The sequence below is a fragment of the Scardinius erythrophthalmus genome (genome assembly GCF_964197995.2).
Source record: "Scardinius erythrophthalmus genome assembly, chromosome: 5".
In the NCBI taxonomy this organism is placed as follows: Eukaryota; Metazoa; Chordata; class Actinopteri; order Cypriniformes; family Leuciscidae; genus Scardinius; species Scardinius erythrophthalmus.
The window spans coordinates 36221129-36248587 of NC_138225.1; the positions used below are offsets into that span (position 1 = coordinate 36221129).

The 27459-nt window shown below is 41.1% G+C and overlaps 1 protein-coding gene across 2 annotated transcripts in view; it reads left to right on the forward strand.

Moving 5' to 3' along the window:
• Positions 1-20780: 20780 nt before the first annotated feature.
• The window catches only part of LOC308691702 (uncharacterized protein), a 228083-nt gene continuing 221404 nt past the window's right edge, over positions 20781-27459 (forward strand). For both annotated transcript variants that reach the window (XM_081367199.1, XM_081367198.1), the window contains exons 1-2: positions 20781-21007; positions 24179-24251. In XM_081367199.1, coding sequence (XP_081223325.1) covers positions 20950-21007; positions 24179-24251 — 131 coding nt within the window. In that variant the 5' untranslated portion in view covers positions 20781-20949. The remainder of the gene's footprint in view (positions 21008-24178; positions 24252-27459) is intronic.

Genomic DNA, 27459 nt, shown 5'->3' on the forward strand with positions numbered 1-27459 from the left:
TGATATGGTGAAGACTTAGCTGAACAAAATGATGAATGTCTTTGCAGGCTGAAGAGGATGAGTAGAACCAGAGCTATGAAGATCGGCAATGATGCGAAGAACTTGACTTCAGGTAAGTAGACCAAAATGAAGATAACTTGGGTGAGTAGTCTGTGGCGCTTGTCATAGACGAGACCAGACTGAAGGGATCGGTGAAATATAAAGGGTGTGAGATGATGAGGTGCAGGTGATCAGAATTCAGATGATAATGACTGAGTGGGTGGAGTGTCGTGATCTGGTGTTGATGGTTGGATAGTTTGTTCCATTGACTCCGTGACAGTACCCCCTCCTCCACAGCCAGCTCCTGACGGCCGGAAACTGTGATGACGGGGACGACCTTGACCTCTGGAGGCAGGATGAGCAGGACGATCCTGGTGAACTGGGTTAAGAGAGAAGGGTCTAGTATATCGTCTCGAGCTACCCAGGAGCGTTCCTCTGGACCATACCCTTCCCAGTCAACTAGGTACTCGAGTCGGTTGCCCCATCGTCGTGAGTTGATGATGGATCGGACCCGGTAGAGGAGCTCCTCGTCAGCGACTTCTGGAGGAGGAGGAACTTCAACACCAGTTCCTGTGTGGGGAGAGAACAATGGTTCAGTGTACTATTTAAGGAGGGAGACGTGAAAAGATGGTGATATTCTGTACTGTGCAGGGAGGTTGAGACGGTAGGTGACGTTGTTGAGCTGCCTCTGTATGGTGAATGGACCTATACAGCAGGGACTCAGCTTGCGGCAGGGCAAGTGAAGACAGATGTCCCGGGTAGACAACCAAACCTTTTGTCCGGGCTGGTATAGAGGAGTCTCGGATCTTCGGACATCGGCTTGGGTTTGGTGTCTTCGCACTGCCTGCTGGAGATGTACATGGGCTGAGTCCCACACCCTCTCGCTCTGCTCGAACCAGTGATTTACAGCTGGAACCACCGATGGTTCGCTGGACCAGGGAAATAGGGGTGGTTGGTATCCTAGGATACACTGGAACGTAGTAAGCCCAGTGGTGGACTGGCGAAGGGAGTTCTGGGTGTACTCCGCCCAGGGAAGGAACCGGCTCCAGCTGTTCTGGTTCTAGTGGCAGTAGGACCTCAAGTACCTCCCGATCTCTTGGATCTTGCGCTCAGTCCGGCCGTTGGTCTGAGGGTGATAACTGGAGGATAAACTGATGGATACTCCTTGGAGCTTGAAGGCTTGCCAGACATGGGAGATAAACTGGGGACCACGGTCGGATACTATGTCTTCGGGGAGGCCGAAGTGACTGAAGACATGCTGGAACAGCGCTGCAGCTGCTTCGAAGGCTGTGGGCAGGCCTTTGAGGGGGATTAGTTTGCAAGCTTTGGAAAAACGGTCAACGATGACAAAGATGCAGGTGTTGGAGTCTGAAGGAGGGAGATCGGTCATGAAATCGACTCCCAGATGTGACCAGGGACGATGAGGAATGGGTAAAGGAACTAGTTTTCCAGCAGGTAGACGGCAGGTAGACGGCAGGGAGTGTTGGTGATGGCACAGACTGAGCACCCCTTGATGTATCGGGAGATATCTTGGGTCATAGAGGGCCACCAGTAGCGTTGACTGAGGAGCGACAGGGTTCGCTGGCTACCTGGGTGTCCAGAGCCCGGAGAGGTATGAGTCCAGAGGTATGAGATCTGGATTTCTTCATCAAGGGACCAGAGGATGGGTCTGATGATCATGGCTGGAGGGAGCATAGGTTCTGGAGCCGTGGAGTCTGGATCGGGATGGTGAAGATGAGATAGAGTGTCTGCCTTGCAATTCTTGCGTCCGGGTCAGTAGGTGACAAGGAAGTGGAAGTGAAGTGAGGGAAGAACTGAGAAGACTGTAGTTGACAATGAATCCGCGTTAGAAGTTGGCAAATCTGAGGAATCTGTGGAGTTCTTTGACTGTAACGGTTTGAGGCCAGGTTCAGTTTGCTTCCACCTTCCTCTGGTCCATCTCAATGCCTCGTTGGCCTATGATGTATCCGAGGAACTGGACTGAGGATGTGTGGAACTCGCACTTCTCCAGCTTTAGGTAGAGATGGTGTTCTCTTAGACGATGGAGGACCTGCATCACGTGTTGGCGGTGTTCTGCTAGGTTACGGGAGTATATCAGGATGTCGTTGATATAGACGATGACAAACCTTTGAAGAAAATCTCGGAATACCTTGTTCATGTAGCTCTGGAAGACTGAAGGTGAATTGGACAGGCCGTAGGGCATGACCTGTTACTCATAATGCCCGGAGAGGGACACGAAGGCCGTCTTCCATTCATCACCCTTGTGGATACAGATCAGATTGTAGGTGCTCCGCAGGTCCAGCTTGGAAAAGATACGAGCTCCACGCAGCTGTTCTAAGGCTGCTGGGACCAGAGGAAGAGGATAGCTGTACTTGATGGTTTGGGAGTTGAGAATCTGGTAGATAATGCACGGCCGCAAGCCTCCATCCATCTTAGCCACAAAGAAGCTGGAAGCGGCAGGGAATGTCGGAGGTCGAATGAATTCCTGTGAGGAAATCAGAATGGATACAATTGCAAGTAAAAAGGCGTTTATTAGGTGGTCAGAAACGCACAAACACAGGCTGGGGAAAACACACTCAGATGGCGGTTGTGGCACAGGGACTTCGATGGCATTCGGTGGTGGTGAAGTGATCAGCGTGCTCGGGAAAACCAGGAACCAGTGGACCATCCAGACGAAGTGACGAAACCACAGCAGGAAAACAGAGAGCCACACGGGAACAGGACACGACACCAGGGAAACCACAACAATCTGACAACATGAGATGGGAATTACTGCACATATAAAGGGAACGGGGATTGATCACAGCTGGCGACACTAATCACTACAATGAGTAACCACACCCACATACAGACACACACACACCAGAAATGAGACAGCCGATTCATGAACCGTGACAGTACCCCCTCCCCTAGGAACGCCTCCTGGCGTTCCCAGATAATCTTACCTGTCGATTGTAATCATCGATAAGTGAGTGATCCAGAATGTCTCTAGCAGGTACCCAACTTCTCTCCTCTGGATGGTTCTCTGCGACCTTGCATTGATTACCAAGAGCTGAACAACATCACGGTAAAGAATTCTTATCCTTTGCCATTGATGTCTTCAGCTTTCGAGAGGTTGGTGGATTTCGATAAAGGGTACCCCTAAACCCTCTAACCAATGACGCCACTCCTCCAACGCTAACTTGACTGCCAACAACTCTCTGTTACCAATGTCATAATTACGTTCGGCAGGCGATAGTCGATGAGAAAAAAAAACGCGCAGGGATGCATCTTGTCGTCTGAGGAAGCGCATTGTGAAAACACTGCTCCTACTCCCACCTCTGACGCATCGACCTCCACCACGAACTGACGTGTGGGATCAGGGGTAACCAGAATGGGAGCCGAAACGAAGCGACTTTTGAGGTTGGTGAACACTGCCTCGGTAGTGTTCGACCACCTGAACGTCGTTTGGGGAGAGGGCAAGGCAGTCAGAGGCATGACTAGTTGGCTGAAATTGCAAATGAAATGCCGGTAAAAATTGGCGAACCCCAGAAACCGCTGTAGGGCCTTACGGGAATCTGGACTTGGCCAATCTACCACAGCCTTAACCTTGTCAGGATCCATGCGCACTCCCTCAGAAGAGATGATGTACCCTAGGAAGGGAACAGACTGTGCATGAAACGCGCATTTCTCCGCCTTGACAAAAAGCCCATTCTCTAAAAGTCTCTGGAGCACTCGCCTGACGTGTTGAACGTGTTCCTGGAGAGACAAAGAAAAAAAATCAATATGTCATCCAGGTAAACATATGAATTGATCTACCATGTCTCTCAACACGTCATTCACGAGTGCCTGGAAAACCGCTGGGCTGTTAGAAAGCCTGAAAGGCATAACCAAATATTCAAAGTGCCCCCTAGGTGTATTAAAAGCGGTTTTCCATTCATCCCCCTTCTTGATGCGAACCAAATGATATGCATTACGTAAGTCCAGTTTCGTGAAAATGGATGCTCCCTGCAACCTCTCGAAAGCTGAAGACATCAACGGCAAAGGATAAGAATTCTTTACCGTGATGTTGTTCAGCTCTCTGTAATCAATGCAAGGTCGCAGAGAACCATCCTTCTTCCCAAACGAAAAAGAACCCCGCCCCCGCAGGAGAAGAGGAAGGCTGGATGAATCCAGAGGCTAGAGAATCAGAAATATATTTCTCCATGGCCTCCCTCTCGGGAACAGAAAGAGAGTAAAGTTTGCCCTTAGGCGGAGATTTACCTGGCAGTAGATCTATCGCACAGTCATAGGAACGATGCGGAGGGAGAGAAGCAGCACGATCCTTACTGAACACCTCCTTCAGGTCGAGGTACTCCGCGGGCACGTTAGACAAATCCGCTGCCTCACTCTGAAACACAGAACCAGACACAGAAGAACAAGCTGGCACCAAACAGGACTCATGACAGTGGTTACTCCATGTGGAAATAGTGTTAGTGCACCAGTCGACCTGAGGATTGTGCCAAGTGAGCCACGGGTGTCCCAGAACCACTGGGGCAAGCGGTGAGTCCATGAGGAGAAATGATATGAGTTCAGTGTGATTGCCAGAAGTGATGAGTGTGATGGTTTCAGTAGCATGAGTAATCCGGGGAAGTTCCTGTCCATTGAGTGCGTTGACGGTTATCTTGTGCGGAAGGGGAGTGATGGGAATCTGAAGCTTGAGTGCAAGTTTGAAGTCCATGAAATTACCTTCCGCTCCCGAATCCAGTAGTGCTTGAGTGCTGTGTGTGGACGTTGGCCATCTCAGTCTTACCGGGAGGAGGGTCGATGATGGTGATGAGGTCTTCTCGGCGGAGATCCCACCCGATAGTAGCCTCATACTTACTATCGGGCTTGCTCTTTTACCGGACAAGAATGGAAGTGACCAGCCCGGCCGCAGTACAGGCAGAGTCCTTGGGATCTCCGCCTTTTCCTCTCCTCCCGGGAAAGCCGAGCTCTCCCTACCTGCATGGGCTCGTGGTCGGAAACAGGGCTGACCACGCTCACTCCACTGGGCTGGTGGTCCTCCGCGCTGTACTGGGGACGATTAGGACGTGCCAGTCCTGTCACACGATTCAGGCGAGCGTCCACTCTCAACGCCAGCTCCACCAGTCCATTAAGTGTCTCAGGGAGGTCTAAAACTTAACAAGGTTAAGGAACCTGGAGAGAGTCCAATATTCTGGTATGTTTGTTTTTCATTAAAACCTGTATGACTGTAACACAAAAGATGAAAGCAGAGGAAAGTGAGTCATAGGTGTTTAGAACAACATGTCTAAAAAATATTTGTTTGTTGTGACAGGTATGCGCCCGAGTCTCTTACTGAGAGTAAGTTCTCAGTAGCGTCAGACATCTGGAGTACAAATGCCACCTTGGAGGGTTCACTATGAAAGGTACGCGGCTGCAAGGCAAAGTGCATGGAACATCTCATGAGAAAAACTCTGCAGAATTCAGGTTCACCAGAATACCCTTCCGGTGTGGGTAGACGAGGCTCAGGTTGACTCTCTGGTCCTGGTGCTGGTGGGGTGGGGTGGGGTGGGGGGGGGGGGGGCGGGCGGGCGGTGTGGGCGGCGCAGTGGGAGCTCGTAGATATTGTAACTTTTGGGTGAGCTCGGACACCTGTGCCACGAGTGCTTGGACCGCGCGACCTGTGTTGGATATACTCTCCTCTTGTTGATCCATACGCGTGATGCTATGGGAAATGAATTCGCTCAGACGAGCCTCGCTTGCTGTATCCATATTTGGTCAGATCGTTCTGTCAGGAAATCAGAATGGATACAATTGCAAGTAAAAAGGCGTCTATTAGGTGGTCAGAAACGCACAAACACAGGTCGGGGAAAACACACTCAGATGACGGTTGTGGCACAGGGACTTCGATGGCATCTGGTGGTGGTGAAGTGATCAGCGTGCTCAGGAAAACCAGGAACCAGTGGAACATCCAGACGAAGTGACGAAACACAACGAATCCACACGCCGAAATCCACAGCAGGGAAACAGAGAGCCACACGGGAACAGGACACGACACCGGGGAAACCACAACGATTCCTCCATGGCCTTCTGCTCCGGGATGGACAAAGGGTAGACTCGACACTTGGGTAGAATCACCCCAGGTAGCAGGTCGATGGCACAGTCCCATGGCCGATGTGGTGGTAATTGGGTTGCCAACCGCTTGCTGAACACATCCTGGAACACCTGGTATTCTGGAGGAATCTCCACCTTGTTGTCAATCTCAGGACTCTCAATGGTGGTGGAGTTTAGGGAGATGAAAGTAGATGAGACATCAGAGCTGATACGAGAAGGAGGATGAGGAATCTTGGTGATGGGAGCCAGACGTCCGTGGTGGCAGGATTCACCCCACTGGAGGATCTCACCGGTGTTCCAGTTGATCTGGGGCTCATGTTGGAGCATCCACGGGCGTCCCAGGATGATGTCAGCGGTGGGTCCTTCCAACACCAAGAACGAGATCTTCTCAGAATGCAGGCAGCCGATGCGGAGCGTCATGGTGGGGGAGAAGTGATGACCCAGCGGCTTTCCCAGGATGGTATGGATTTCTAGGTTCTGGGCACAGCTTTTCCTCTTGACATTGAGCCTCTGAAGGAGGTGGTGAGAGATGAAGTTGCTCACTGAGCCAGAGTCGATAAGAGCTTGTGCTGGAACAGTGGAGCAAGAAGTTATAATGTATACTGTGGTACGGGTTAGAGAAGCAATCTTAGGTGGAAGTTGGACGGTACTCACCGCTGGGCATGGGGGTCAAATGGGGCAGTTGGAAATGATATGTCCTTCTCCCCCACAGTACAGACAAAGATGGTTATATAATCTTTGACTCTCCGCATGAGTGAGATGGTATGAGTCTACCTGCATCGGTTCTGGTGTTGGAAGGGCGACAGATGGTACCGGAGGCGAAGGATGCAGAGCGGGTTGACGCAGTGAGCAAGCTGAGAGGCGTTGGGAGACTCGAATGTTCTTTTGGATGAAATTCTCTAATCCCATTCAATCATCGTGGATCACCATCAGTTGACGAATATCAGTATTAAGATCTTGACGATAGGCAGTGAGGAGGGCAGTTTCGTTCCATCCGCTTGCAGCTGCAAGAGTACGGAATTGCAATGAGTAGGAACTAACAGAATGATTTCCTGAATGAGCGGATGTGGTTTGGCAAAGACTTCTTTGAAGTGAAGTATGAAGGCAGACAATGAGTTTGTGACTGGAGTGTTAGCTTGCCATAATGATTGAGCCCACTGAAGAGCGCGTCCGGAGAGGAGAGAGATCATAAAGGCGACACATGCTCGATCTGTGGAAAAGAGATGAGGCTGCATTTCGAAATGGAGACTTCTTCAGCAGGTGAAGAAGTGGTTGATGACGGAAGGAGTGATTGACGTACAGCATAAAACTAGTTCAGCGATGGGATCTGAGGTGCCCGTGCTCGTGCTCTGCATGTTTGGTGGTCTGGTCTTCTGTCACAATCAGAAGAGGACAGACAAGGTTTAGGTGAATATAACAAGTTTATTATAGTGCAGATGGAAAGCAATGCAGGGAAGTAATGCAGATGCGATGATAACTGATCGTTGATATGGTGAAGACTTAGCTGAATGGAATGATGTCTTTGCAGGCTGAAGAGGATGAGTAGAACCAGAGCTATGAAGATCGGCAATGACGGGAAGAACGGGACTTCAGGTAAGTTGACCAAAATGAAGATAACTCGAGGTGAGTAGTCTGTGGCGCTTGACATGGACGAGACTAGACACTGAAGGGAAGGGATCGGTGAAATATAAAGGGTGTGTGATGAAGTGCAGGTGATCAGAATTCAGGTGATAATGATCGAGTGGGTGGAGTGTCATGATCTGGTGTTGATGGTTGGATATTTGGTTCTGTTGACTGTGACATTGAGTAGCAGGGAACTATTGGAGAAAAGAGGGAAAATTGCATTGGGTAATTTTAAATATTACATGACCTAATCAATTTAAAGTGTCTGATTGTGATTTTTAGTCTATGCTTGTTGATTTTTAAGCCCAGTGTACACTAAAGATAAAACTTTTAGTGGATAATCACAAGCCTTTCTTTTACACCAGACAGCCTTGTAACAGTATATGAGATAACAGAGCAAATTAAATTAAATATGAACACATTCTTGATGCATCTTAGGTTTTGAAAACAAAGGTTAAATAGAGCAGGCAGTGGATTCTACCACAACAAATGGCTTTAGGGGCCACTGTGCCCTCAAATTTGTAGATGCAGTTAACATGGTCAAACACGCCCTTGAGGCCAATACAAATTAAGCTTTTACCAGAAATGTGACCCCCCTGCCTTAGTTTTATTCATGACTAGTGTGTCATGCAATTTTGTATTTGTATTTCCCAGACATCCTTTGTAATTTCCTTTTGGACAGATACAGTCAATTAATTAAAAACATCAGTCTTAGATTTAAAATGTAAATGTCAATGCACTATAGTCAACCCACTTCCAGTTTATCATTGAAGAGAAAAATACTTATTAATGAGCAATTCATCCGGTGAATAACGACAAGCTGGAAATCAGCCCAGTACAGACAAGAATACAAGATCCAGAGCTCTCCAGTACAGCCTCATGCATGCCAAGGAGTTTTAATTCATTATTTATTTATAGTAGTAAATTATGAATTAACCTCCTCAATGATTTTTCCCCCTTAACACAGTTACCTCTGGCTTAATAGTTCCTGATTCTCTATTTCATGTGTGCCTGAATAGATCTCAAACATCTGATACTCTTTTTATTAGGCTATAGAAAGAAGTTCCACTTTAAGTGACGGCACTAAAGCCCACAGCTCAAGCCCTGCTCACCCGTCTCTCATGTTAAAAACAACAACTGGCTGTCCATCTAAGGCCACAACAATCTCTTAGCCTGTCAAGGCTGTTCCTCAAGGGCCTTCAAATGAGGCTGAACACATGGCCCTCCACATACAAACACTCTTATCTGTCAGCAAACACATTCATGAATTAGTCCATGCTTTTATCCAAAGCTTCTACAGATGCGGTCATCTAAGAAAATATCCTTCCACAGCTTCTTAAACTCCACATGAATAGATGAAAACCATAAGTTTTCAGAAACAACATGCCATGTGTTTGTGCATTTGAGATAGTTTATATCTTCTCAGGACACATTTATTATTTACAGTTAAGCAGATGTTTTGGTTTCAACAAAAGAGACAGAAGTGATGTTAATTCTCATGAGCTGCTGTAATGCACCCATAATTTCTCTTATAGAAGCTCCTGGAGATTTACCTGCCTGCAGGGTGTCATGTGGATGGAGGTAGATGAACCCAAAAGCAGACTGAATGCTCACACACAATTTATTGTAGACAAAACAGAGAAAACAAAACCCACGAGGGGGCAAAACAAGACAAGAGGCAATTGCCTTGACTAAGACTTGACTAAGACTCGACGATGACTAGACAGTAACTAACAACAAAACAATTCTCATTGTACGTTAAACAGGATTCCAGACAAAATACTCACAGCCGTTTATCATAAAGATAGACAGTGTTTGATGAAGTTTGACAATGAACCGACAAAGGACAGAGAAACACAAGGGGGTTATAAAGGGAGGCTAATAATGAACACAACAGGTGAAACTAATACGTGATAATAACAAAACGAGGATAACAAGGGGGCGGGGTTAGAAACGAGACAACGCAAGCACATGGCCAAACAAATAGCCATGTGCTGCACATGAAAACATGGGCCTGTCATGATTCTGCCGCAAGACAAGAGAAAAATCAAGAACAAGATGGCAGAATCATGACACAGGGTTTATTTGTCTAATCAAACACACCTGAGTTATAGACCATCAGGTTTTGGAGTTCGTCTAATACATGGTTGGAGCTGAATGCAGGAAGGAAGAGCATCAGGATCAGGGCTGTGCACCCTTGCATTAGACTGAGATCAATTCTACATTTTTAAGAAAAGAATGTAAGAATAGTGCCTAATGTATACTTTTAATTTTCCATATTGTTTTGATCATATTTTAAATTACGCATTACAATGTGTTGTGTTTTAAGGTTAAAGGAAATATGCGGAAACTTTTGAAAATGTCCTGTCAGAAAATTACCAGTACCTTTTCCATTTTTCTACGTATTTTTCTTTTCTTCATAGTGTATATCAAGTAAACTGCAAAGATAATGTAAGTATGTTTTCTTAGTACTGTATACTATAGTACTTACAAACTTGTTAAACTATCAACATTTTTTGCAAAAAAAAAAAAAAGTAAGTTTAAACTTATTTATTATTTACTTATTTATTTATTAACTTAAATTATATATATAATGACAGTGTTACAAGCATTACAGGATATGTCATTTTGGTGATAGTTCATAACTGTTTGTCATTAGTTAAACGGACAGTATGGAATTTTTCGCCACTAGGGGTCGCTAACCTATTTACAATAACAAAGGCGTACTGTAGATTGATGACGCAACATTTGCTAAGAATTATGGATCTTGTCGTCAACGTCAAGCCGACCGATCTAATAATGTTTATGGATGACTGAATACATCTATGCTTTTATCATGACTGTGATATGAAGCAGGTCGGGATTGCTAAGAGACAGCTATCAGCTCCACACGTGACGCGAGTCCCGCGGATAAAAAAAAGGAATATGGACATTTCATTCTACCGAACTACACGCAGAATTACTACTCACAGGTCAGTTTATTAGACAAATTAAACTTGTGAGGTAACGCAGCGCTGTTTCACTTGGTCTAACATTACACTATCACACTAAACTGCATTTGAATGTGTTTAAATTTATGTGTTAGTTTGTCTAGATCAACATTAGAATAACATACAAATCATATTCTGACATTGTATCATTGTTGAACTATATAACATTGATTAGTTTTATGTAAATGTGCTCACCTGTTTAATAAAGTACATGTAGGAGCGGTCGAAGTCTCGGACGTGGAGCTCTCATTTATATGTCTATGGGAGCTCTAGGCATCTCGAAAACACCGTGCTGATATTGATTCTCATTTTAGTTCTCCTTTTTTATCCAAAGTCTGCTTGCCATGGTCCATAATGTTTGACCGAAACAACAACAGCGTGCAAATAGACATTGCGAACTACAAAATTGTCCGCGTCAGTCGCTTTGGTTACTATCAGAGGGCTGTGGTTGCTATGGCAGCACGAGCGTAAACCAGGGACAACGCGGATATGACGCCATTGACGGCGACAAAACGGAAATAAAGAAATGGGACGTTTCTCGAATTAAATTACAAATTTCTCCTGGTTTGAAAGTTGTTGGAAACAGTCGGGATAATGTAAGTACACAACTAAAAAAATATATATAACATAGATATAGTGATTTTTGCTATTTTTAAAGCAAAAAAGTTACATATTGTGCCTTTAATGTTAATATAGAAATCTATGTGAGCAAATAAAATCAAGGTTTTAATGTTGTTTGTATGTCTGTGTGGTGTTTTTAATATAATTTAAGTCAGACCATGTGTAAATTCATAAGTCAACACAATTGCTGAGTATTTTCCCTTTAAAACAGAGACGGTTTGAAATCTGATGTCACAGACTACCTTGTAACCAATCATGTCAACGTGTGATCATCCATGAGTGAATCTCTGAGCTGGTGTGAGTGAGTGGAGGCGGGGCTAATTTGAATATTCATAGAACTGCATTAAATTAGGCAAGGGTGTAGAGTTACATTCAAGCTATTTTAAGGTTTAAATATGTAATTTTGGCGATCACAGATGAGTTTAAAGGGATAAAATTATTGACTAGAGGGGGTCTTTAATTAGTGGATAATTGATATACTTCTGAAAACATTTGTATTACAATATTTCACAGAAATACATATTTTGTCTAGGGCTGCACGATTTTGAGAAAAAACCTAATTGCGGTTTTTCTGACAAATATTGCGATTGCGGTGCGATTTTCGATTTTTTTGGTTTTATTTATTTTAAAGCTTAAAACTGTACTTTTTATGTAATTTATGTAATAAATATAACCTTATTGTAAAGTGTTACTGATTAGTTATACACCGATTCAGACGTCTCCTGAGTTCACTGTTGGAAAGATCAGTTGTTTTAACCATTCATTAAAATGAATCGGTTCAAAGGAGTCATTAGTTCGCGAATTGGACGTGTCATGCGCGTTGTGTGATTATCCCAGCAGTTAGGACATGGACATCCAAGATTTCTGTCAACACAGAAAACATTTCATCACTGGATATTTTTTTCGTTTAATTAAAGAGTTTTTTTTTTTTTTGTCAGTTAAATGTCCGGAACGCTTTTCAGTTCAATTTATATAGCACAATTCACACCCAGCGGTAATTCAGGGGGAAAAAAAATCTCCGAATGATCCACATGAAACTTTGGTCTTCCGACCTTTTACCACCGTGTCGATTTATTTTGTGCGAGGGAGAGAGAGCAAGACAGCGCTTAGTTTGGAGACGGTGAAGTCTTGTTTACACTTTCGCCAGGCTCCGAAGAGAGAGAGAGAGAGAGAGAGAATGCGCGCGCGCGCGACCGGCTCTCTCTCTGCTCGTTCTGTTAAACATGCGCCCTGTCACTCACAAGCGCAGCAGTTCATCTACATTACTCACCGATCAAATAATACTTTGACGGGACAAAAATTCACTTTGGCGGGCGCTTAAACAAGTTCAATGCAGAAAATTCATGCGTGAATTTAACTTAGTAGGCTACATGACCATGCACTCGCACAAATGCGACCACATAAAATTTTAACTCGCACATTCTCAAAAAATGGTCGCATATTTCGGCCATTTCTGCGCAGTTACAAGCTTTTTCTATTGGCACAATTCGAGGTACACGTTGTGTGTTAGCTGCTTTGCTGCTGACAAAATACGGTGCACTGCATACAACCTTGTAACTTTCCATTGCCATTTCTAATTGGCCAGCAAGCCAGGAACGCGAGATTCGACCATTTTGATTGGCTAATAGGTTTGTCACTCAAATGTCAGAGGCGGGGGAAAAAACCTCAGACTCCTGAGGTTAGGTTATTGCGGGAGTTAAAACCTCAATATCGATGCGATAAAGGTTAATCGTGCAGCCCTAATTTTGTCTTTAGGCTATGTATATGGTATGATAACTTACAGTTAGTAAATAAACAGGTGTTTACTGTAAAAAGAACTCAATCTCAATTTTATTACATGATTGTAACTTGACCAAAAACATAATACACATCTTCAGAATAGGACTTTGATAAATTATGTTTTATAAACAAAGTTCGGGAGGAGCATGTTCAAATAATCAATCCAATCTACTTTTCATCAAACAATTGATCATCCAATTGGAAAATGAGAAGAGATGCAAATACAACAATAAGAAATACATGAGGCTGAGAGATCTCTCTCTCTCAGCCTCACGGGCGAATCTCACGGGCGAATCTGAGTTACAGAAAAGGCCCCGAACCCTCTGCTGCATTTCATTAAATAGCCAGGACCTCTTTCACTTGGAAATATCTTTTAACAATGGAAATTTGCATTCAGAGGTTACACCTTGGGTGTACACCTTTTTGTCTAGAGGCCAACCCCTCCTTGTGTGCCAGTTATCCATAAACTCTAAAAAACCTTATTACCTTTTGTTTTACTTATTTGGAAACAAGACATTTGTACCAGTCGCACTGAGACATTTTAAATGATACCAAACATGAAAAATACTCTATGATAATAATTCACATTAAACTATACATTTTCTTGGGTGATTTACATGTGGTCTCAGCATGTGAGAGGGGGAGTGAGGAAGAGGGGGAGAGATGTGTTCTGAGGTGAGACTTTGCCTCTCAAATGGTGAGTTCAAATGGTAATTTTTTAGAGAGGTCCTTTGTCCTCTCAGGGTCTGGGTGCTCCCCAAACAGACTGCCCGGCATTTCCTAATTTCTCAATTCTTACACATGCAATTAGATTGGTTTTACTGATAACAAAATAAAAAGATTCTAAATCTGAGCCTTGTGTTGGGTTCTCAGTCAAAAAGCATAGTTAAAGGGGTGGTTTACTGCTTTTTTTCTTTGCATGATTGTGTTTATGGGGTGCAATATAACATGTCTTCTTTCTTTTTTTTTTTTAAGTCTTATTTTTCATAAATTTCACCTTTATTGTAAGCCGCTTTCTCCTCTGTCATTTGAACGACCGGTTGACTTCCTGATTCTATGAAAACACTCCCTCAGAAACAGGCAATGGGCTCAGATTGGTTGTGTGTTGTAATTGACTAAACTGCGTACTGCACGTTGTCCGGAAACTTCACGCCCATTACCTTTACGGGCGAAAGTTGCATGTGCTCCGGTCAAATGTAAATAATGGTGTCAATACTGCCGTAACAGTTTGAGCCAGATCAGACCCAGAAAGCGGCAATGAAGAGAGTCAAGCAACCTCCGCAAACACGGCTCTTACTAAACGTTTCTGAATGGTACATTTTTTATTATTATTATTCTATTCTATTCTACTATTATTATATAAGAATTTCGATACACTGTTACTTGAAAATGCTACTGCTCCTTGTTAGCTTTTGAGATATGGTTTTCTCCTGATTAAACATTTAATATAACTGAATAATGACTGAGTAATACCGTTTTTTAAAGTTATTGTTTTAACTTTAATTGTATTGTTTTTACTTTATACACGTTTGTCTTATCAAAATAGCATCGAACTAACTGGCTATAAACAAACAGCGTTGGCATTGGTTTACGTTCTTGATCAAATCGAAAAATTACGTCATAAAGTATAGGCTACATGGAAAAATACATTTACAAAATTAGTAGCCCACATAATTACAAATTCAGGTCCAAAATGTTTGTACGCGTTTGTAGTTTTAGTAGTTTGTGGCTACTACAGCCAGCGCTGGCATTTGTTTACGTCCTTGATAAAACTAAAACATTACGTCTGAAATTATACATGCAAATTCATTTAAAATTATTAAGTCTTACTTACAGGTTGTGGCCCAAAAACTGTTGCCTCTGGTTTTAAAGTTGGAACTGCTTCATGTTTTAGTAACAGTTTCTTGTTGAATCCGGCATTAAATTCGTGGAGATTCTGGAAGCTGTCTTATGTAAAATGCGCAGCACAGAGAGCTAAATTACGATTATAATTTTCAGGAACATAATCAAACATAAATTTTAGCCATTGTTGACGAACTACAGCGTCCGTATGAAGCCCGAACACAGAAGACCTGACAGCTGGGTGAAAATAACACACTTTCGACGGCATGGCTACAGCTCTCCACTATAACTCTTCCTCTTCGACAAAGCCGCAGAAATATGGCCATGCCCCCTTTTTTGCATGGGTTAGTTACGTATAAAACCCGGGAAGTATCTCGTTGTAGTCCCATTCGAGTCGTTTTTGTAGGCATTAAACTTCCTGATTTTTAAAAGACGATATCTCTGCTTATGTTGAACTTTCAGCACAGCAACTTTGCAGATTGCCTACTGTTCATGCACCAACAGCAACATTACACACTATTTAAAATGAAAAAAGTGAAATCACAATCAACCACCCCTTTAAAACATAATCTTCTGAATTATAGTCCCAAATTATAATCAACATGGTGACGTGGAAATCTATCAGAAAAGATTGCTATCATGTGTATACAAATCAGTGAGGTATGTTGACCTGAAATTTTGATCTTTAAATGATCAAATATCCATGCAGAGATTGCTGAGAATTAAGAGAAATGGGGCGACATGGGGTCTGTACCACAAACTTTCACACAACCTCCAACAAACAAAAGGGTGAAGTACCTCTGTGTGACTAGCCCAAAGCAACTTCCTGTTTATGATTATGTAGCCAAAAACAAAGCATGTAAGGGAACTGTCCTGCAGTTACAGCTCTATGGTGCATTACATGTGCGCTGGGTGTCTGTCCACACACTGTATCTCTGTACAATGCTGTGAAGCAGCTGTGGCCACCCTAAAACAGACAAGTCTGTAGTGCAACCAGCTGGTAAACATGTCAGGCATTTGGGGTTGAAATGTTTGGGTTGAAACTTTTGAATTCTACATTTTACCATTTGATTCTCTCATATCTTCCCCGTCACAACGTGAGCTCTACATCTACCATGTCTTAAAATGTTCTCATTCCAAACAGTAAGATGCCAAACATCTATTGCGAGATGAATCCAGGAGATACCCTCCAAGCTTGAGCTTCACGTCACGCGTGCCAAGCCTGAGAATCTTCACGTCACGCCTGCCCAGCCAGAGACTGTTCACGTCACGTCCACACATGGAGGCTGCGCCTCTATGGCCAGCACGTCCTGCATTTATGTTAAGTACTTTAACTGAATCAGTTAATTCAAACTTATGATGTTACTGACAACATAAATTACAGCTCTCTGCTTCTCTGTTTAACAACAGTCACCTGGTTGAACACTAAAGGCACCCAAAATTGTAAATGTTTGAAGCCATTGTCCTGGCTTATTTTTTGACCATTGGCTAATACCTTTCTGAACTAAATCAAAACAATAAAAATGTACGGTGTCAAAATCCCAAACCTCAGTGACAGCATGCTGCATAATACATGCAACTATTTTCACTTTATCAATAACCATCATCATCATGCAAATCAAATTGAGAAAAATCTGTTTCTACAAGATATGGATAAGTTATCATTAGTCTATGTTACTACAGGAAGAGTTTCTGTACTAAAAGTCATTTTCTCATCAATAAAACAACAAGCACAAAAAAGTGTAGCCTGATGACAAAAACTCCCATTATAATAATATGAATAATAATAATAAATAACTCTTCAAATACATTATCATAAATAAATAAAACAATAAAAAAATTCTGTAGAAAACACACTTTTTTATTTATTTTAAATAAATTGGCTTGGATCCCCCATAGGTGCAGTGTAGGCTTTAGATTAAATTTAAAAAGTCGATATTTGATTATATTTCTAATCAAATATCGACTTTTTAAATTTAATCTAAAAAAGTCGATATTTGATTAGTTATATTTCGATGGTAACTAAAATCTTACTGTTATTGAAACAACAACATCGATCAGCTCATTCAAATTTTGGTGCTGAGATTTTCCCGCTTACATGTTTTGAGATCCCCAACTGAGTTTAATATGGAGCTTAAAATATGACAATATGATTTAAATTTGAATTGTGTAAATTTGAATTATTTACAAGTGAAATCTAATAAAATTGAATTTTAGGTGGTAGTTTAAATAGTTCTGAATTAGATTTTTTTAAAAACGAATATTGAACATTTGAAATTTAACAAACTGAAATGTTTTTATGGCTGAATTTTATAGACATGTATTTTCAAAGTATTCTGTATTCTGTATCTGTATTTTTTTAGTTTTTTTGTTCTGAATTCTTATACTGCAAATATTCAGTTTAAAAAAATACAGATTCAAGTTTTCAAGATGAAGAAATTCTGAACTTCAAATTCAGTTTTCTAAAATTCAGTCTCAAAAATTCAAACTCAAAAATTCAGATCTTACAGAAAGTAGGTCACAGGTCATCCACAGGGAAGAGTAAAGGATCTCAGATAAGTCGAACAGAGCATTTTGGCTGCAGTGCACTGCAGTAGTTTTCTTCCGCAAACGCGGAGGTGGTTCAAGAGAATCCATGTATCTTTCGTTCAGTCGTTTTTTTATTTAATATTAAGAGTAGAAAAATTTTTGGTTTTTGGTGAGCGCCAGAAAGATCTAAAGAGACCGAGATGCGCTAAAGCAGAGCATCATGTTGTTTTATTTATTTTTCAATGGCATGATATTTTGTAGTAATTTTGAATGTACACAAATAAAAATATACATTTTACTGTTTCGAATGATGTCATATTATCTGTATGACTATAAATAACAGAGTATTAACAAAGTTATTTCCCAGCTGTGGAACAAATCCAAGTGATGGCGCTCGCGCATCGCGCTCTCACACAACACAGTAGGCTATCAGTTCAAACACAGTCAACCAAACATATAAAAAGTTATTCTGCCTAATTTAATTGGTCTGTTGTACAATATAAAGGGCAAGCTGTGCCGCACAGTCCTACTTGTTATTCCAAACATTTCCCTTGCTGTGAAGACGCTGATTTAGCCTATATACGTGTATATTGGGACTCGACTGAAGTATGAAGCCTTTTTATTTGTATTATAATGTAATATATTAAAATACATAAACTTCTGCGTTTTATGATGTAGGCCTTATGTGTTTTATTTTAATTAAAATTTATTATAATTTACATCTCAAAAGGATGCGCTTTGTGCATTCTCTGACATTACATTTATTTATTTCATTAATGTTGAGTATCAATTGATGTCAAACAAAACTGTGTGTTATTTTCTCTGGCAACTAAACTTCCAAAATAAATAATAATAAAAAAAAAACAAACAAAAAAAAAAAACTTCCAAAGCAAAGCCATTGTGCGTTCTCTCCGCGCTCCACAGCTTTTCCACACAGATTTTGAGAATTGGCTAAAAAAATAGGCCAAATAAGTATACTAACGGCTAGTGTCTGGGAGATGCAAGGTACATTCATATATGAAATAAACATAACTGATTTTGTCTACACCTAAATACATTTCCAAGGACCCCCTAATAATAACACTGATTAAGCCCAAATGTGGGTGGGGGTAATGAACACAATATGTTTGTTTGTTTTTTTGCCCAAATGGTCTCCACTCTATGCATTTTGTAATACAGCAACATTTTTTAACTGACCGTATTTGCCAGAAAATAAGTCGCATGCACCTGAGTGCAAGTCACACTGGATCATGTTGAGACTGAGAGAGAAACGCGCGCGTGTCAAATCGTCATGAAAAACGCATTTTAATATTAGCCTATTCAGCAATAGTGTATAAGACCTGTAAATAAAATACAACATTTAACATGTATGTGTAGCCTATTTTACTTTCCCTTACTGTATGACAAATCCTTAAATGAATGCAGAAAACAACAAGAATGAAAAATAAGTAGCCATGTATAATAAAATAATATACAGTATAGGCAACATAGCCTATAAAAATAGCCCATATTGTGCCCTTTATTACAAATCAGTGTCTTCACAGCAAAGGAAATGTTTGGAATAACAAGTAGGACTGTGCGGCACAGCTTGCTCTTTATATTGTACAACACACCAATTAAATTAGGCAGAATAACTTTTTATATGTTTGGTTGACTGTGTTTATTTTGATAATGAGCAGTCTGCGATATGAAGCAACGCCATAACTGATATGTGTGAGAGCGCGATGCGCGAGCGCCATCACTTGGATTTGTTCCACTGCTGGGAAATAACGTTGTTAATACTCTGTTATTTATAGTCATACAGATAATATGACATCATTCGAAACAGTAAAATGTATATTTTTATTTGTGTACATTCAAAATGACTACAAAATATCATGCCATTGAAAAATAAATAAAACAACATGATGCGCTGCTTTAGCGCGTCTCGGTCTCTTTAGATTTTTTTGGCGCTCACCAAAAATGAACCAAAATACAGAGAATAGCCTTCTTGGCGCGCCTACTTTTGAAAGTCAACATTTAGATTATTTAACGTTAAATGCATTATGCCTGAGTCACTTTGGAATAAATCACAGCGTGTTTCATGATAAAATGTGACTAGGCTACAGTATAGGTTTATAGCAAATTCAGACCAACTGCTGGTCTACACAGAGAGAAAACCCTTTCTAGGCTCTTCTGTTGTACCGAGCCATTCGTTAGTCTAGTTTGATGAGAAAATGAAATGTAGCCTATAGTTGCAATACACACGTTAAGTTTTGTAAGCTCCGTGCAACTGCAGCAGCGGACTATTATTACTAGAATATTAGAAATCTAATTTTTATTAGATCTAATCTCATTTTTCTACTCTTAATATTAAATAAAACAAGTAATAAAAACTCGGTGAGTGTTTTAGCGCAATTTTCTCACTTCATGGGATCACAACACTATAAGATAGTAAATCTTTTCCTGGATTTTTTTTGTGCGTTCCCGAGATTAGACCTTCCTTGACATAATGCCGAAAACCCGAAGTCTCTAGGTGGTCTGGTTGAGGAGTAGATAGAAGTGCAAGATTGGTGCGCACAGATCATGTCACTAATCACTAATCATGAGTTAACAATCGCAATTTTGTCCGGTGGAAAATTGCGCTAAAAACGACTGAACGAAAGATACACGGATTCTCTTGAACCACCTCCGCGTTTGCGGCAGAAAACTACTGCAGTGCAGCCAAAATGCTCTGTTCGACTTATCTGAGATCCTTTACTCTTCCCTGTGGATGACCTGTGACCTACTTTCTGTAAGATCTGAATTTTTGAGTTTGAATTTTTGAGACTGAATTTTAGAAAACTGAATTTGAAGTTCAGAATTTCTTCATCTTGAAAACTTGAATCTGTATTTTTTTAAACTGAATATTTGCAGTATGAGAATTCAGAACAAAAAAACTAGCTGTTTGAAAATGCGTCTATAAAATTCAGCCATAAAAACATTTCAATTTGTTAAATTTCAAATGTTCAATATTCGTTTAAAAAAAAATCAAATTCAGAACTATTTAAACTACCACCTAAAATTCAATTTTTATTAGATTTCACTTGTAAATAATTCAAATTTACACAATTCAAATCCAAATCATATTGTCATATTTTAAGCTCCATAGTTTAAAGGGTGGGCGTGTTTTCCCCACTGCCATTTCAGAAAGTTTGTAAAGTAAATAAATAAATAGCTAAGGCTCCAGCTCGTGAAGTGGAGTGGCGGAAGGAGCCTCTGGATGAGAGCAGGGGAATGAAGCCTTGAATACATGATCTCATTCACTCAGCTGAGACTGCACGAGCAGCACCAGAGTTCGCGAGGACAAGCCACAAGTGCCATTTTTGGATCTATTCTTTATACTTACGTGATTTATTTCCTTTTCTTCAACAGACCAATGTTGGATATATGTTAAGCCTGCGTGGAATCCCACAACTATCCATAAGAAGAAATGCATCTTTTCCTCGTGAAACTAATTCTTCTGATATCACACATTACTTTGACGCAAGGTAGGCTACGTTTCATTGGAAGATGCTTTCTTCGTTATCAGACAAGAAGCACATTTCTACACGATCTTACATTAGGATTAATATGATTACTAATCAATAGCCTAAGTTAATTTCTGACATTTATTGTAAAATAAAACACCTTGTTCGAGAAGAAGTCACTTGTTGCGCACTGATGTCAGCACGCAGCCTCACTTATTTCAAACCACAGAAAGAGCAGGCGTCATAAATCGTTTGATTTTCTGTAGACTAAAGTTTAACTTTAATATTACCTGTAACTGTATCACAAATTATAGGGTTATCAAAATATTTTGGACTACGGCTGTTAACTTGTAACTAGTGTAACTTTACCGCGAATACATATTCATATTTTTAGTAAACTCTGGATATTGTATTTTTCGCACGTCACTCGTAATGATATAGATTTGAACTGAGCTGTTTTTGAATATCTGTCGCTCCGCATATGGCAGTTCATAAGTAGTATTCGGTGCAAATATTGATCTAGCGCAGTTTGAGTAAAGTTTCAACAGTTTTTCAGTTATGCTACCTAAGGGTATTTATTGCAAGCCGTTTTTTGGTTCTTTTGGTTTGGAACCAAACTGACAAATCAAGAAAATGTAATATATATATATATATATATATATATATATATATATATATATATATATATATATATATAGTGCTGGTCAGAATTATTTGCCCACTTGGTAAATATGATCAAAGATGGCTGTAAAAAATAAATCTGCATGGTTTATCCTTTTGATATTTTATAAAGAAAAATTAGCAAAAATCGAACCTATCATTGAAGTACAAGAATTGAAAGTGGGGGGAAAATCGCATTATGAAATAAATATTTTTCTTCAAAACACATTGAGAACAATTATTTGCCCCCTTTTATTAAATACTTTTTGCAACCTATTTTTTCCAAGATAACAGCTCTGAGTCTTCTCCTATAATGCCTGATGAGTTTGGAGAACACCTGACGAGAGATCAGAGACCATTCCTCCATACAGAATCTCTCCCGATACTTCAGATTCCCAGATCCAAGTTGGCGCTTCTTCTCTTCAGTTCAGCCCACTCATTTTCTATAGGGTTCAGGTCAGGGACTGGGATGGCCATTGCAGATGCTTAGTTTTGTGCTCAGAGTGATACATTTTTGTTTTGATTTTGATGTTTGTTTTTGGATCACTGTCCTGTTGGAAGATCCAAACATGGCCCGTTATAAGATTTCTAGCAGAGGTTGTCAGGTTTTGATTTTTTATCTGTTGGAATTTGATCGAATCCATGATGCCATGTATCTGAACAAGATGTCCAGGACCTCTGGCAGAAAATTAGGCCCACATCATTAAAGATACAGCTGAGTATTTCATTTTACACATGGGCTACTTTTTTATCCCTGTATGAAGCAAACCCATGTTAAAGTAACAACATGTAACTTTTCAACCTTCATAATATATTTCCAAGACCCTTGTGATAGTACATCGACTTACAATAGGTTGAATGAGACGTCTGCCAGAGCCTGACGGGGTCTGTATCGCTTTTACTGGCACTATGTAACTTCGGGGTGCGGGTAGTAACCAGCCCTCAAAAAGAACTACAAAATTCGACTGCTTTACGGCATACGTCACTTCGCCCACCACTTCCTCAAATGTGGCCAACCAGCGCGTTTGTTTTCGTACATCTGTTTTCGTCATGGTTGAAGCAGCAGCGAAACGTAAGAAGTCCAAGGTTTTGTCGGAGTAGAGTCGGAAGAGGAAAAGGGAGAGTGATAAACTGAAAGGCAGGACGAGGATCAATATTGGTCGAGCGTTTGCTCGCTGGCGTTAGCTTATGGAGGAGGAGAGTTACCAGACCGATGCTGACTTGGCCGTCATGCTGTTGAACTAGTAAGTAACTGTAAATTGCTTGCATACTATCTTTAGTTTTTCTAATCTGTTGTCTGCCTGGCTACGTTATGGAAACTATCTGATCCTCCATTTATTTATCTTCATGAATCAGCTAGTAGATGAGCGAATTATCAATCTGGTAGCTAGTAAACACTAACATGGTAGTTTTAGATGGTTAGGATGCTATCGCTATCATTCTCGTTCAGATTTGAGCATTGCAATCGACATGCAAATCGCAAATGTTTGAGTTAAAATGTTTAGTCTACTAAACATGTATAAATTATGAAAGGGGGAAGATTAATAATATTATCATTGCCCATATGAAAAAAAACCTGCATGCTTCATATACAGTAACCGTAAATCATTTTACGACAGCGGTAATGGACAATTCCGCTTCCAACCTGTAGGGCGACCGCAGAGGAAAAGTTCCATGTTGTTGCTTTAAGTGTTTGCTGCCAAAAAGCTCTTTTTTTTGTTTCATCTGGCCATAGAAGTCCCGTTTGAAGTTCCAGTAGTGTCAGTTACTTTTCTAAAGTTCTATGGCCAAAACAAGTAATAAAAACTCGGTGAGTGTTTTAGCGCAATTTTCTCACGTCATGGGATCACAACACTAAGAGATAGTAAATCTTTTCCTGGATTTTTTTTTTGTGCGTTCCCGAGATTAGACCTTCCTTAACACAATGCCGAAAACCCGAAGTCTCTATGTGGTCTGGTTGAGGAGATAGAAGTGCAAGATTGGTGCGCACAGACAGAACAGAAATCATGAGTTAACAATCGCAATTTTGTCCGGTGGAAAATTGCGCTAAAAATAGCTTTTTGGCTGCAAACACTTAACATATAGGTTTGCTTCATACTGGGATAAAAAAAAGTAGCCCATGTGTAATGTGGGGCAAATAATTGTTCCCAACGTGTTTTGGAGAAAAACATTTATTTCATAATGTGATTTTTCCCCCACTTTCAATTCTTTTACTTCATGAAAGGTTAGATTTTTGCTAATTTTTTTTAATAAAATATCAAAAGGATTAACAATGCAGATTTATTTTTTACAGCCATCTTTGATCACATTTACCAAGGGGGCAAATAATTCTGACCAGCACTGTATATATATATATATATATATATATATATATATATATATATATATATATATATATATATATATATATAAAGCAAGCTTGCTTAATTCTAGTCTTTTTAAGGATAATACTACTTTTGGAAATATGTATATCATGATATCAAATCATGCAACACTCAATGGAAATGTATTACCCTGTTTCTGTGTTTCCAGGCCTGGAATGTTCGGAAAAATGCCAAAATGATGGTACATGTGAACCTACTGCAGACGGGAGAGGAGAATGCAAGTGAGTAATTTGAACTCAATTACATAAAGCTGCTGCGTCTGAACCATATTGGAACCCTGGAGGAATTTAATATGATGTTTTTGAATTGCACAAATCACTAATATGAGATTTCCTTTAGATCCGGTTCCAAAAGTTTTGAATGCCGTGTACAAACAATTGCATGCCAAAACACATGCAATCAATTTTAATTCCAGCCTCGCAAACAAAAGCAGTCTGCGCAAAAAGTGTGCTTCTCTCCTTGAAGAACATGGCCTCAGCTAATGAACGACATACACAACCTCTGATGAAGAGAGTCTAGGGCATCACCCCCCACACCCCCCTCCGGCTGGTTGTGAGTACAGGCCACTTCTCCAGCCCAAGTCTCGTAGACACCCGGAGCCCTACATTTTATTTCGCTTTTCTTTTATGGAATGACAGTTGGGTTTTGCCAGAAGCCTGGCAATCATTGTTCTCCAGTCTAGATTAATTCTGTGTGACTAATCTGTTTCAGGCCAGTAATTGGACTGGATGTTTTCATAATTGGTAGCATTGCACCAGTGGAAAATCATGAGCAAACAGATTGCCTCATCGCGCATAGCATCACATAACTCTCCTTTCTGTACTGCACCCAAATGTAACAAACTCGCAAACAAACAATGGTGGACTGCTACTTTCTTCTGATTTTGTTGGTTGATTTTCTAATATGGTTAACTTCTCTTTGTCCCTCTGTACTATTTTACCTGCATTCAGCAGTGATGTGAATGAGGGATTGGGCTGCAAGCATTTGGCCACGTTGTCTTTCTCCGGCTATCAATGAGTTTATCAGGGTATGAAGGAGCACTATTTGAAATGGGATGGTGGTGGCTCTGTTTTTTGGCCTCCCTCAGTGGACTGCGAGCACATGGAGCCGCGCTGGCGGTGGGCCACATCTTAATTCTGTCTGGCAGCCTCCCTGTAGTTCACCCCAAAACATAAATTATGTCAACATTTAGCCTACTCACCATGTCTCTCCAAACCTGTATGACTTTTCTTATTCTGTAGAACATAAAAGAAGGTATTTAGAAAAATGCCCATAAATGAAAGTCACTTGGGACCTATTTGGTTTTGTCTTTCATTAGTGGAACAAAAACATTAGTGTTATTATTCCTCAAAATATTTTCTTAAAAATAACTGAATGTAGTCAGGTTGATTCAGTAATATATATATAAAAAAACATTTCTACATTATATTACACATTAGTTCCTCTTATTAATAATAATAATATTATGGAGAGCGAGGGTGGAAACCCTCTGTGTTTCATCTGGCTGAGGGTCAGGTGTCAACAAAACATTTCGGTTACTTGCGTAAGGCTCGCTTACGCCATGGGAAAACTCCTTTTCTCAAGAATATTGAAGCAAAATCTTTAAAATGCAGTGCAGCTGCACAGCAGACACAGATGAGTGTCAATGCGGTCATTGGCTGTGCTGCGGCAACTGCACGAACCTATGGCGAGGCGGCTCAGACCCATGAACCAATCAGGGCACTTCCCGCCCTGACATGTCAGAGCCCGCCAAAATGAGTGTGGCTTTTGCCTATAAATAACCCATTTCTAGCCTAGGAAACCCAGGTTTAATCGACTGAAGCGATCCTCAGATCACAGCACAGTAGCACGGCGGGTTATGCAATACTCATTCCCTCATCTCAGGGAACCGAGATTACGTTTGTAACCGAGACGTTCCCTTTCGAGAGGTCTCTCGTATTGTGTAAAGCTAGCTTATGCTATGGGAACCCCCCCTTCAAAACGCTGTGCGTGCTTAACTTCGCTCCATACTATAGCCCAAGGGAGACGCCTGAGACTCATAGAAGATTAAAGTATAATATTAGCCAGTTCTTTGACGAGCTTCATATAGGGAATATGAACCTTAGTTCAATTGGCTATAACCAGACATGTGTCGATCCCTATGGCTTATGGGGGGGATGTGTTTTACACTTTATACAGAAAGAACCCTCGCTTGCAAAGCGGGCACTTCCAAGTTATAAAATCTCATAAATGTGGAGGGCAAAGCCCAGCCGGCTGCCTCACATATATCTTCAATAGGTATTCCACTTGACCAAGTCCACGATGAGGCCATACCTCTTGTGGAATGAGCTCTGACGCCTAAGGGGCAATGAAGGCCCTTAGACTATAAGCCACAAGATAGCGTCCACTATCCAGCGCGATAATCTCTGCTTTGTGACGGCAAGCCCTTTAGTGCGGCTGCCAAAGCATACAAAGAGCTGTTCCAACTGTCTGAATGTGGCAGAACGCTCCAGATAAACTCTGAGAGCCAGTAAATTTGCATCTCTTTCGTCGTCTGGTGAGGAAAGAGCTGCCAGCGAAATAACCTGTGCTCTGAACGGATTAGAAAGCACTTTAGGAACATAACCGTGCCTTGGCTTACGGACGACTCTGGAGTCGTTTGGCCCAAACTCAAGTCAGGAAGTGCTTATTGATAGCGCTTGTAAATCGCCCACACGCTTAACTGAAGCCTGCTAGTAAAAAAACGGTTTTGAACGAAAGCGGCTTCAGGTCCGTAGACCGAAGTGGCTCGAATGGGGGACCCTTCATGGCTTCCAGGACCGTGGAGGGGTACCAGATAGGCATAGAGGGGAGTCAAGGAGGGTTTAACCTCCTTGCACCTTTAAGGCGAGACACGGCAGGCAAAAACATATTTTTTTTACTAGTCAGTTTTGAGATTTTTGGATAATTGTCTTCAATAACATGTCTTCTTTCAGACTTGTGGTGAAAAAAGTCCGAAATACACATTTAGGTCTTTATTTTACTACACTTTGTCTGTTTGCGTCTGTAGATTTCTTATAAATTCAACAAAAGTTGGCGTTCTTAATCAACATGCTGCTCCGCGATCGCTGTCTGCTCCCTATCAGCACATGCACCGCTGGAAAGCTCTCTCTCTCCTGTACAATGCTGTCAGATCCAAATATGGTCATTTCCTTTTTATCAGCAACCAATCGTGAAAGTAAAAAGGCTGAATGCGCAATCTCATTGGCTGAGAATAAATCTTTAAAGCCCGTGTTCTCAAAATTACTTTTCTCTCATACTCCAAGTCCGAAATCTCCACTTCAGTAGCACCTATATACAGCAAACTTTCTAGTCTTGTACCTAGTTATATTATGAAGACATTTACAGAGGGATTTGTAAATATATTATTCCTAGCCTGATTTATATAACATTTTATCATTTTTTTAAGGC